General features: G+C 38.2%; 1 protein-coding gene across 13 annotated transcripts in view; it reads left to right on the top strand.

The window, feature by feature from the left end:
• Nucleotides 1-13,739, top strand: part of DMD (dystrophin) — a 2,022,811-nt gene that overhangs the window by 1,240,831 nt on the left and 768,241 nt on the right. For all 13 annotated transcript variants that reach the window (XM_047843142.1, XM_047843144.1, XM_047843153.1 and 10 more), the window contains 2 exons: nucleotides 3,617-3,764; nucleotides 5,952-6,101. In XM_047843142.1, coding sequence (XP_047699098.1) covers nucleotides 3,617-3,764; nucleotides 5,952-6,101 — 298 coding nt within the window. The remainder of the gene's footprint in view (nucleotides 1-3,616; nucleotides 3,765-5,951; nucleotides 6,102-13,739) is intronic.

Raw genomic sequence — 13,739 nt, 5'->3', positions numbered from 1 at the left:
CTTGCCACCACAGAGGATGCCAGGGTGTAGGTAAAGATAGAGGCCAATTATCCTGAAGGGAAAAGTGATATAAAGGAGAGGCAAATTCTAAATACGACAGAGTTTTAGGACTACCTCACTAATTTTTCACGTATGTTTTACTTTTTTTATTTTAAATTTTTTTTTTCAACGTTTATTTATTTTTGGGACAGAGAGAGACAGAGCATGAACGGGGGAGGGGCAGAGAGAGAGAGGGAGACACAGAATCGGAAACAGGCTCCAGGCTCTGAGCCATCAGCCCAGAGCCTGACGCGGGGCTCGAACTCACGGACCGCGAGATCGTGACCTGGCTGAAGTCGGACGCTTAACCGACTGCGCCACCCAGGCGCCCCACGTATGTTTTACTTTTTATGTGTATGACAAAAAATATACAGAAATCTAAAAGAACAATGTCTTAATCGGAAAAGCTTCTAAATGATAAGGGTCATCGTTGAATCAGTACCATGCCTTTTCCAGCTTGTGCCTGGCAGACCTTAGGATGATATTATATGACCTGCAAGTGAAGGTGTCTTCAGTTGCGTGACATACTCTAGTACACATTGGCAAGTAAAGTAGATGGTGTTTCAGAATGTCTTACAAAGAATGGGAAAGATTCTTCTCTTTAAACTTTTTCTATAAATAAATTCCAGTTACTTAGGGGAAACTGGGTGGCCCAGTCAGTGAAACGTCCAACTCTTGAATTCAACTGGAGTATGATCCCAGCATGGTGGGACGGAGCCCACGTGGGGCTCTGTAATGAGTAGGGAGCCTGCCTAAGATATTCTCTCTCTCTCTCAAATAAAATAAACAAATTCCAGTTAACATATAGTGTATTATTAGTTTCAGGTGTAGAATGTAGTGATTCGACACTTCCATACATCACCCGGGGCTCATCGCAACAGGTGCACGTTTTAATCCCCATCACCTATCACTATTATGAAGAATGGGAAAGATTCTTTTCAAAGAGGAACACATTTAAAATGAAAAAGCATGATAGCAGAATTCATTCATTAATGCAACAGTTACTGATTTGGTATCTGTTTTCTGCCATCCATTGTTCCAGGAGCAAGAATTATAACAATAAATAAAAATCTTGGCTGTCAGGAAGCTTCATTTCATGTGATAGACATCATATAAAATAACACAAGTATAGTGTTTGTTCCTTTCAAGAACTAGGAATTTGGTAGGAGAGGTGTCGTTTTCTTTAGGGTCATCAGGAAAGACCTGCAGGAGATGATGGTTGAGGGAAGGACAATGAAGGCAGAAAAATACAGCAAGTACGAAGAGTCAGAAGCAGGGACCCATGTAATGTACTTGAGGAGCACAGCAAGGAAGCTAGAGGGCTTCAAGAAGGATAAGAGAAATACAGAGTAGTTGGAAATGAAGTCTGAGAAGTAAGGAGATTAAGGATAGGCAGATTTCCTAGATCAGTGCTGGTCAATAGAAAAATAAGGTGAGGGGCGCCTAGGTGGCTGAGTCAGTTAAGCGTCCGACTTTGGCTCAGGTCATGGTCTCATGATTTGTGGGTTCGAGCCCCCCTATTGGGCTCTCTGTTGCCAGCACAGAACCTGCTTCAGATCCTCTCTCTCTCTCTCTCTCTCTCTCTCTCTCTCTCTGCCCCTCCCCTGCTTGCTCACTCTCTCAAAAAATAAATAAATATTTTTTTTTAAAAAAAGGAGTTGAGCTGCTTATGTAATTTAAACTTGTATAGCTGCTACATGTTTTTAAAAGGAAGTAGGGACAGATGAAATGAATATATCTTATTTAATCCCATGTATTAAAAATATTACTTCAACCTGTACATGATATAGAAAGTAAGGAGCTGTTTTCCCTTCTTTAAAAAAATGTTTCAAATACTTTGATTTTTTACAGCAGTTGTAGGTGCTCAGCAAAGTTGAATAGAAGGTACAGCGATCACTTTGATATCTGGTGTATATTTTACACTTAAAGCACATCTCAGTTCCCCTTACCTCATTTCAGGTGCTCAGTAGCCACAGGGAAGGTGTCTACCATTTTGAACGGTACAGATCTAGACCCTCATAGAACACTGTACGGACTTTGGCTTTGCTGTGAACAAATTGGGAAGCAAGAGAAGAGTTTTGACTGCGACAGTGACATGACATGACTTGGGTGTCCGTAAGATCCCATATTATGACTTGGGTTTTCATGAGATCTGCTTTTTTGAGATTAGACAGAGAAGAGAGTGTCCCCTCACATGCCCCAGAACAGAATTTGAACAAGCTCCCAACCTAGAGCAAAACTGAGTAGAGACAAGCATACATTCAAAAGTGGACCTGGTTTGGGAAGTAGTGTAAGAGTAGTTCTCTCAACACCCTGTCTTTGCACAGGCTGTAAATAAGATAGGCTGTGTCTTATTCCGACCCATGGGAATCTCTTGTTTCCTCTCATGGACTGAGATCATCAGGGCAAGCTATGCAACATATCTTTCTTTAATCCTAATGCCCAGTAGCCTTGCTGGAAGTTAGTAAGCCCTCAATAAATATTTGTTAAATTGAAACAAAAACAATAGCTAAACATCCCCCAAATGGAAACATTCCAACTATCCACCAACAAAGATAGGTATTTAGATAGTTCAATACTCTGCAGCCAGGAGAATAAACAAATTAAGCTCTATGCCACATGGTTGATTATTGTAAACATTATGTTGAGTGAAAGAGACAAGACACAAAAGAGGATATAGCATATCATTCCATATACTCAGTGTTCAATATAGACAACATAATCGAAGTTGACAGGATACTGGTTATACTTGGAAAAAATGCCTGCAAGGGACAAGAGGGGCCCCTGGGCTTCTGATGACATTCTATTTTTCTGGTTATTTGTATACTTTTAAAAATTATTTTGAGCTATCCAGTCATATGTGTACTTCTATATATATGTATATATAGAAGTGTATATATACATATACATATATATATATTTATGTTTTACTTCAATTAAAAGCTTACATACAGGAGATATATCTCTCAAAAGTTATTTGAGGTGCAGACCATTTTGTTCAACGGTGTTACTATTCAACATGTAAGGATAAACTTATGGCCAATAAATGAATAACATATTTTAACTCAGTTTTCTTCTTTCCTCCAAAAAAGATGGTGAATCATAATTTGGAAAACATTTTAACATGCAATAACTTAGTGTTGTTTTTTTTATTCCCTTGTTTTTATTTTTAACCCTGCAATTTACCAGAAAGGTGTATTTTACATAATATACAGTACAGAGAACAGCCCCTCAGAACTAAGAATTATTCAACCCTAAATGTCAGTAGTGCTGACGTTGAGAAACACTAATTTCATGACATAATATTGTGGGAATTTTAAAATTAGAATTTTTTCTTCACCAGTTTTAATCTCTTATATTTTAGAGATTTTTAAGAGATTAAAATGGCTTTGTTCAAAGTAAATGAATTTCGTTTAAAAATGTGTATTGCTAACATCTTTTAATTTGTTTCTTTCCTTGAAAGTGTTACCATGGTTTTTGTTTGTTTGTTTGTTTGTTTCTGAGTTTCCTTTAAAAAAAAAGAAAGAAAAGTTTGAGAAATACTTTGTTTATACCAGTTTTATTCTTATTTCTCCAGGCTAGAGGAACAAAAGAATATCTTGTCAGAATTTCAAAGGGATGTAAATGAATTTGTTTTATGGTTGGAAGAAGCAGACAACGTTGCTAATATTCCACTTGAACCTGGGAATGAGCAGCAGCTAAAACAAAAACTTGAACAAGTCAAGGTAATTTTGTTTTCTAAAAACCTCCAAGGACTACTTGTATAAAGAGTATATGAGTCTATTTTTTAATATATTTAATCATTGATTTCCTGCCCATTACGTTATTGATAGGTCATCCGTAAATTTTCTCAAAGCTTTATTTTGTTTTAACCCAGTGTTTCCCAATGAGTATATTTAAAAAAAAAAAAAAAATCTGTGTGTGTGTGTGTGTGTGTGTGTGTGTGTGTGTGTGTGTAAAATATGGCAGTATTTTGCAAACTAACTTGAAATTAACTTTGCACATATTGGAGAATTCTGCAACTCCAAATTATTTCAAAAACTGGAGAGACTCTAGAAATGAATCCTATTTCTTAGGAAAGATCATAATTGCCAAATCAATCTCACTATTTCAGCCTCTAATTAGAGGTGTTCGATTCGCCTGAAACAATGTTTGTTTTGTCTGGGGCTGGTTGGGAGCGCGTGGTGTTGGTGCACATTCTATACTGGTTGAATAGGCATCCAGCTTATTCAAGTGGCTTTTCATGCCTTCCTACTGTGATGTCTGCTTAGTACTGATTACCCCAGCTGGCTGACTGACATGCGCTGATTGTGCAGTTCGATTAACTTCCATGGTTTTAGTCTCAGGAAAGAAACTTATTTGGATCTGTTTTGCTGTAATTCTTGAAGGGAAGGTGAAAGGGAAAGGGAAATTAACATTTAATCATCCTCTATTATGTGCTAAGTATTAGATGTACTTACATCTGCTATTTTATTTAATCTTCATATAAAACTTTCAAAACGGTTGCTGTTATTCTCATTTTACAAGGTCAGACAATCAAAGGGAAATGAAATTGCTCTTTTATCAATGATTCAGTTGGTTTGTACATGCAAATTAGACTCCAATGTCAACCACTTATTTCTGTGAAACAAGAAATTTGTACCTGAAGAGAGGATAAAGTATAAAAATAAAATTAATGTTAAATTCGGTGAACAGATACTGAGTCCCTACTATCTATCAGATATCAGAAAAAAAAAAAAAAGAAAAAGAAAACAAGTTTTGGATCTGTAGTTCACCTGAAGGTGAGGATGTCATAGGAAAATGAACTCAGTCTTGTTCTTGAAAATCAATCTTTCCTGCATGTATTGAGTGTTATATATAGCAATATAATTGATAACTCATTTAAGAGACATGTTTAGTGGGATTTACTTATTAATAAATAGGCATTGATTTTCTTTTCTCCTTAGACAATCTAGATCAGCAGTGTCCAACAGAACTTTCTGTAATGATGGTAATGCTCTATATTATCCACTGCAGTAACCACAAGCTGCGCGTGCCTTTTGAGTACTTGAAAGGTAGTATGACTGAGGAACTAAGTTTTTAATATTATTGAAACTTAATTAATTTAAATTCAAATAGCCTCATGTAGGTAATGATACTATTTTGGACACTGCAGCTCTAGGTGGCACGAATAAATAAAGAAAACCATGGCAGTTTTGTAAGTCTTGGGAAAGGGCATTTATAATGTGATGCTGAATGAATAAAAGAAATTCAGGAATGTGGAGGAGTTACAAATAAGGGTTCTTGAATGAAATTGCCCAAGTTTGAACCACAGCTCTGTTGCTCGCTGCTTTTGTGTCCTTGGAGCTGGTATTTAACCTCTTTGTTGGGATTTAAGGTCTCTGTCTCAGTCTTCTTCCGTATAAGATGAAGATAATAGGGTCTACCTCATAGAATTGTATTATCTCAGTTAACTTTTATAATATGTGAAGAGGTCAACACAGTGTCTTGTACCGAGTATGTTCTCAGTATTAGTTATCTCTCGGTATGATAATGCATTTTCTTAATCAGTAGTAAATTATAGCATGGAGGCTTAGTACCTGAGAGGATGATGAATTTACCCAGATTGTTCTATTTCTGATTGCGATGTGTTATTTTGGAGCTCATCCTGCCATGTAACACCTTGTTTTTCTTGAAAAGAATCTTTGAGGGGTAAGATATGCTGGTCCTTTCTAGGATAGGCCTCTCTACTTGGGAGTGAGTGCTTTGGTCCATCAGTTCTGTACTCTTTAGAAAGTGGTTTGTATTTGAGGTACTGGTTGGCCTTCAGTCAAGTTGCTTCATTTTGAGAGACTAATCAGTAGAGACAAAGACAAGATAGTTGGAATTGTGCTGTAATTCATTTTAAATGTTGTCGCATTTGTCTGTTTCAGTTACTGGCGGAAGAGTTGCCCCTGCGCCAGGGGATTCTAAAACAATTAAATGAAACCGGAGGAACAGTGCTTGTCAGTGCTCCCATAAGCCCAGAAGAGCAAGATAAACTTGAAAATAAGCTCAAGCAGACAAATCTTCAGTGGATAAAGGTTAGACATTAACCATCTCTTCTGTCACATGTGTTAAATGTTGCAAGTGTTTATATTTGTTTTGGTTCATGGGTGTTTTATTGCTGGGTGTGGGGGGGCGGGCGGTGAGTGGTGGAGGCCCGGTAGGTGGATTGTTGTTTTTCCAACCTGACCGTCTGGTTTGGCCATATGATTCATTATAGTTGGAAAGAATGGTGATGGTGGATGTCAATATATTCATGACCAAACGCCAAAATATTACTTTGAGTTGTTACTTTGCGTGAGCCACTCTAAGGAACGAGACTGGAAAAGGGATGAAGTAGTTCAGCGTTCGGGTGCATATTGATGGTCTTTAAGCAAGTTGGAGGTGGCCCACTTCAACAAAGATTATGAATCACAATTACTTATCCTTACTTCTGGTGCAGACTTAATAGTGCACACTACCCTTCTCCCAAAGGTGTTCCATGTATTTGTTTCTTTGTTCATTCAGTTCCTTAGGTTTGCTTAGTCACCTAACTCGCGAGTCTTTGGCTCTCTACCTTGGATACTTTATAACTTTAATATTTTTAAATACTTATCGTATTAATGCATACATATTCTTTAAAATCAGTGGCGCGTATGAATTTATCACGCAAAGCAACATCGACCTATCAAAGGCAATTCTTTTCCCATCGTCCTGCTGTGAACATCTGTATGGATCTGCTTCTGCATTCTCTTTTCTTTTCCTTGTGACTGTGTCTGTCCCTCCACCAATACCATCCTGGCTCAATAACAATCTTCTTCAGCTTTACTGGGACGTAATTCGCATGCCATACAATACATCCGTTTTAAAAGTATATTTCAATGATTTTGGTGTCTTTATGTTTTGTAATTGTGGGAAAATACATATAACATAAATTTGTCATTTTCATGATTTTTACGTGTGCGATTCAGTGTCATTTATTACATTCACACTGTGCAACCATTACCATCATCTATTTCCAAAGCTTTTTCATTGCCCCAAACAAAAATTCTGTAAACATTAAGCAGTAACCCCACAACCAGCTACCCACCCACACAAAATGATCTCTAATCTACTTTCTGTCTCTATGAATTTGCCTGTTCTAGATAGATTTTAAAAGTAAACTGATACTTTATCTGTCCCTTTGTGTGTAAATTATTCCACTTAGCATGTTTTCAAGGTTCATTCATGTCGTAGCAGGTATCATAATTTTATTCCTTTTTATTTTTTTTTTAATTTCTTTTAACACTTCTTTATTTTTGAGAGACAGAGAGAGACAGAGCATGAACGGGGGAGGGGCAGAAAGAGGGGAACAAAGAAGCCAAAGCAGGCTCCAGGCTCTGAGCTGCTAGCGCAGAGTCCGATGCGGGGCTCACACCCATGAACCATGAGATCATGACCTCAGGTGAAGTCGGAAGCTTAACCAACTGAGCCACCCAGGCACCCCTCCTTTTTATTTTTTTAATGTTTATTTATTTATTTTGAGAGAGAGAATACGAGCAGGGGAGGGGCAGAAAGAGAGGGAGGGAGGGAAAGAGAGAGTGAGGGAGGGGAAGAGAGAGAGAGAGAGAGAGAGAGAGAGAGAGAGAGAATGAATGAATGAATCCCAAGTAGGCTCTGCACTGCTAGCAAAGAGCCCAATGCAGAGCTTGAACTCCCCAACCGTGAGATCATGACCGGGGCTGAAATCAAGTGTTGGACGTTTAACCGACTGGTGCCCCTATTCCTTTTTATAACTGAATGCACTTCATGGTCTGCATACATGCAATTGTTTTGTTTAAGATTTGAGGGTCTGTCTGATCATCTAACACCTCCAATTTTGTTCTTTTTAGTCCACATTATCTTTGCTATTTTTGGCTCATTGATATACCCAAGTACATTTAGAATCAGTTTATCAATTTTTACTGATGCTTGACAGGATAGTGATGGAATTATGTTGAATTTGTAGATCAGTTAACATTTTTACAATATGGAGTCATCTGATCTGTGAAAATGATATATCCCTTCATTTATTTAGGTCTTCTTGAATGCTTTTTTCCAATCATATCTTTCCATGTTCAGTGCAGAAGACCTGCACATGTTTTATTAGACTTCGTCCCCAATATTTGACATTTTGATCCTATTATACATGGAATTTCATTTTGAATTTTATTTTCTCTTTGGTGTTGGTTTATAAAAATATAATAGATTTTTGTATATTATGCACATATTCATTGCCCTTGCTAAATTCACTTATTAATATTAATAGTTTTCAGCATCTTTTGCATTTTTTATGTGCACAGTTGTGCCATCAAATAGAGGTAGTTTCCCTATTTTCAATCCTTAGGATTTTATTTTTTTATTTTTTTATTTTTTGCACAGACTAGGCCCTCCAATACAATGTTTCCTGGAAGTGGCAATTACGGGAAACGTTGGCTCATTCCCTGTGTCAGGTGGAAAGCTCTCAATAACTTAGCATTAAATAATGTACTTGTTGTAGGACATTTTATAGGTTCGTTTAATCAAATTAAAGAATATCTCCTTATTCCCAATTCATGTTTTTATTATGAACAGGTATTGAATATATTCAGATGATTTTTCTGTATCTATTGAGCATATGATTTTTTCTTTGTGTGAGTGCGGCAAACTACAGCCATTGGTTCTGGAATGTGAAACTACTCTGGAATCCCTGAAAGAAATCATATTGGTCATGAGGTCTTGTACTACTTACAGATGGTTGGAGTCATTTTCTAATATGTCGTTTGGGATTTTTATATTGTTCATGACAGAAAATGGTCTGTATTTTTTTTATAATATTCTTCTCAAGTGTGGATAGCAATGTTAGGCTTGTCATAAAAATTACTGGAGAAGTGGTCTCTCTTTTTTTCTGGAAGAAATTGTTGAAGATTGGTATTATTTCCAAGGTGTTTCAGAGAATTCAATTGTAAAGCCATCTGATGATGAAGCTTTTGTGTGTGTGTATGGGAAAGTTTCTGATGATTGGTTCAATTTCTTTAATAGATACAGGGATGGATAGATTTTTTCTTTGTGGGTGTGTGTGTGTGTGTGTTCAGTCTTTTATAAGTTGTGTATTTCAAGGATTTTGTCTATTTCCATGTCCTTTTCTCTTTTTGAGGTTGTGGACTTTATTCATGCAGCCAGTGGTCTTTTATATATTTATATAAACCTATTTATTATATATTTGTATGATATTTATTATATAAATATATTTATATTCATATTTATGAAGAAGAATGAGAAAATCGACTGTTTTTACTCTGTGTGCTAAGGAAGAGAACTGACTGTCTTGCTAAAAGATATTCAAGTTCTGTACTGCAGTGGGCTTTATGGTGAGGTACGCACAACACCTGCCAAGATTCAGCCCAGGTACCAAGTTTAATTTCTTTAGTTAAGAATCACACACTTATTTATCTTGATTCATATTTATTTTTGCTTGTAAGTAAATGTTAAGGACAGGCCATTCATTGTGTGGTAGTTTCGAGCTAGGGGCGAATTTCCACCTACAGACTTTAGTACCGCAAGTTTAACCCACCTCTTAGCCCCACCCATCATGGTATCTTTCATCCGGTTGCCCAATTCTGCCAAGGTCAGATCCCCCCGTACCCAGGGCTACTTCTCCTTTATATGTCTTCATGTATGCCCTACTCATATATGCTTTAGACCTTCCGAAAATGTTTTAAAACCTCACATCCATTTTTGACAACAGTTCTAGTGCTTTACTGAGCATATTTAATACCTGTTAACTTTGTTCTATCCAAAATGTAAAGCAAACTGTAATCCTTTGAGCCAGGGGCCAAGAAGATACTGGTGGACTATAATTTTCACATAATATAAAATGCCTTATTTCAAAGATGACACAAATTGCTTTTTAAGTATTAGGTATGGAAAAGTTATACTGAGAAAAGTTTATGTAGATGATGGGAAAAGAAAAAAAACAAGAGACTTCACTAGGCAGGGAAGGGGGTGTCCAACATGGTAGCATAGGAAGACCCTGAACTCACCTCCTCCCACGGACAGAGTGAAGATACAGCTACATATGAAATAGTTCCCCCTGAAAAACAGCTGAAAACTAGCTGAGCAGTTCCTCCATGACCAAGGATAAAAGTGCCACATCAAAACAGATAGGACAGGCAGAGACACTGTCTCTCCAGAAACCTCACCGCTGGCAGGGCAACCCATAATCGGCATGGATTTCACGAAACAGCAACTTCTACCTGAGCAGCAAGGAGTTCATGTTCCACAGCAGCCACCCCAACTCATGGGACCTGCGCTGCAGAGATGAGCCCCCAAAACATCTAGCCTTGCAAACCATTGGGTCTTACCTCCAGAAGATACCCAAAGTGCTGTAGGGAACTGAGATACTGCTCTTAAAGGGCTTACACACAGACTCCCTTGCCCCCAGGCTCAGGACAATGGTAGCAGTTTGGAAAATGCCTAGACTGTTGATGAAGGAGACCCATTTGCTAATCATCAAGAGTGAGGTAGGGGGGCAGGAATCTGCTGGGAACCTCTCCCAGATGGAAATGCTGGTCAGTGCCACTTTTGCGCTCTCCACAGGCAGGCTTGCATAGTTCTTGAAATCTCTGGCTTCCCTGCCAAAGCCATGGGCAACACGTGTTTCCTGCACTCTTCCACTGCCTTGCCAAAGCCAACAGATGTGCCCACCCAATTCCTGAGCTCTCCAGCTGCCTTGCTGAAGTCAGGAGGTGCACACAGGCCACGTGGGGCACTCTCCTTGACTGCCTAACTTTGGTGGCCAGAAAGCCCTGCATTCCTGAGTCCCATGGGACTGTAACGATGAGGGAAATAGTTTTGGGCAGGCTTTCACACCCAGGGCACAGTATAGACAGCAGACTGAAATATACCGGAGTTTTTCTGTCAAAAGAAGCCTATTTTCCTGGAGGTTCAGCCTGAGGGGCAGGTTTCAAGTTTGTCACAGACATAGAAACTATGGATGTGCTCTCAGGGAAGGTAGGTCGGGGGACACTATCTGTATCCTTTCTCTTGACCTCACTCTACTTCACTACCACCAAACAGAAATAACCTCGTATACTCAACTGTTGCTACTTTTTGTAATGGTCACCCCGGGGGACACTTCTGGATCTCCTGGTCTGGATGATACCAGGGTTCATGATTGTGGCCCCACAGGACTGTATATATTTGCATTTTTAAAAGCTGCAGCCTGAGCATCTGGATCCAAATCAGCCTAAAACTCAGAGCTGACGGAGATCCCCTCCCTTGGGAACACTCATAGGTCTTGGTACATCCTCAATGACTGAAACCTATCAAGAATAAATCAGCCTGCTTAGACGATTGCAGAGATTCAAGAAACAAACAAGAGCTAGGGCAAAGTTGAACGACAAGTTTCATCTCCTACACAAGGCTATTCCTTCAAGGCCGAGAGAGGTAGCTGTTTCTCCTAATACATAGAAACAAACATAAAGAGTCATGTAACATGAGGGAATAGAGGAATACATTCCAAAGGAAAGAGCAGGATAAAACTTCAGAAAGAAAAAAAAAAAACTTAATGAAATGGAATTAAGTAAATTACCTGTTAAAGAGATTAAAGGAACCGTGATAAATTTGTTCACAAAACTTGGGAGAAGAATGGATGAACATTGTGAGAACTTCAACAAAGAGATAAAAGATATCAGGAAGTACAAAACGGAGGCTTCAGGGTTGAAGGATACAAAAACAGAACTGAAAACATACTAGAGACATTCAGTAGCAGACAAGACAAAACAGAAGAAAGAATTCGTGGGCTAGAGTACAGTGCCCTAGAACTCACCCACATATAACAGCATATAGAAAAAATAATTTTAAAAAGTCAGTATAACTTAAGACCCCTTGGGACAATATCAAGTGGAATGGCATTCACATTATAGAGGTTTAGCAGAAGAGAGAAAGGGGCAGAAAACTTATTTTAAGAAATAATGGCAGAAAACTTCTCTAACCTGGTGAAGGAAATAAACATTCAGATCCAGGAATCCTAGAGAGTTACAAATAAAATGAACTAAAAGATTTTCACAATAAGACACATTGTAGTGAAAATGTCAAAAGTAAAGATAAAGACAGAATCGTAAAAGTAACGAGAAAAAAATGCATTATATACAAGGGAACTCCCATAAGAATCCCAGCAAATTTTTTTTAATTTTTTTTTGATGTTTTTTTTTTTAATTTATTTTTGAGACAGAGAGGGTGACAGAGCATGAGCAGGGGAGGGGCAGAGAGAGAGGGAGACAATGAATCGGAAGCAGGCTCCAGGCTCTGAGCTGTCAGCCCAGAGCCCGATGCGGGGCTCGAACTCACAGACTGTGAGATCATGACCTGAGCTGAAGTCAGACTCTTAACTGACTGAGCCACCCAGGCACCCCAGAATCTCAGCAGATTTTTAAGCAGAAAGTTTGCAGGCCAGAAGAGAGAGGCATGATATATTCAAAATTCTGAGAGGAAAAAACTTCCAACCAAGAATACTCTATCTGGCAAGGTTATCATGCAGAATTGGAGGAGAAATCAAGAGTTTTCCAGAGAAGCAGAAGCTAAAGACATTCATCACCATTAAACTGGCCTTAAAAGAAAAGTTCCAGGGAGTTCTATAAGCTGAAAAGAAAGGGCACTAATTAGTAACAAGAAAACATGAAAGTATAAATCTCACTAGTACTGGTAAATATGTAGAAAAGATAGTAGGTTAACCACTTACAAAGTTAGTGTGATGGTGGTGTGCCTGGGTGGCTCAGTTGGTTAAGTGTCTGACTTTGGCTCAGGTCATGATCTCAGTTTATGAGTTCAAGCCCTGCATCAGGCTCTATGCTGACAGCGCAGAGCCTGCTAGGGATTCTCTCCCTCTGTCCCTCTCCCACTCATTCTCACTTCCCCTCTCTCTCAAAAATAAAATAAACATTTAACAAAAGCTAGCTAAAGGTTAAAAGACAAAAGCAGTAAAAAAAAATAAAACTACGATAATTATTTAAAGGATATATTTTTTAACGTTTATTTATTATTGAGAGACAGAGAGAGACAGAGTATGAGTAGGGGAGGGGCAGAAGGAGAGGAAGACACAGAATCCGAAGCAGGCTCCAGGCTCTGAGCTGTCAGCACAGAGCCCAACGTGGGGCTCGAACTCACAAACTGCAAAATCATGACCTGGGCTGAAATTGGACACTTAACCTACTGAGCCACCCAGATGCCCCTAAAGAATATATAAAATAAAAAGAATGTAAATTGTGACAACAAAAGTATAAAAAGGGAGTGGGTTTGGAAAAGAAAAATTTTAGAATGCATTCAAATTTGAGTTGCTATCAACTTAAAATAGACTGTTAGATATATAGGATGCTGTGAGAGCTTCGTGTAACCCTAAAGCAAAAACCTGTAGCAGGTATGCAAAAGATAATGGGAAAAGAATCTAAACATTACACTAAAGAAAGTCATCAAACCACCAGGGAATAGAGTAAGAAAGGAACAGAGAACTACAAAACAATTGGAAAACAATTAACAGAATGACAATAATAAGTACATACTTACCAATAATTACTTTAAGTGTAAATGTATTAAATGTTTTAATCAAAAGACATGGAGTAACTGAATAGATAAAAAAAAAAAAGACCCATATATATGCTGTCTAAAAGAGATACACCTCAGATATAAGAATACACTGAGAC

This window comes from Prionailurus viverrinus, chromosome X (genome assembly GCF_022837055.1).
Source record: "Prionailurus viverrinus isolate Anna chromosome X, UM_Priviv_1.0, whole genome shotgun sequence".
Classification (NCBI taxonomy): Eukaryota; Metazoa; Chordata; class Mammalia; order Carnivora; family Felidae; genus Prionailurus; species Prionailurus viverrinus.
Note: the sequence above shows the minus strand (reverse complement) of the source record. Positions and strands in the feature narration are given on the sequence as shown.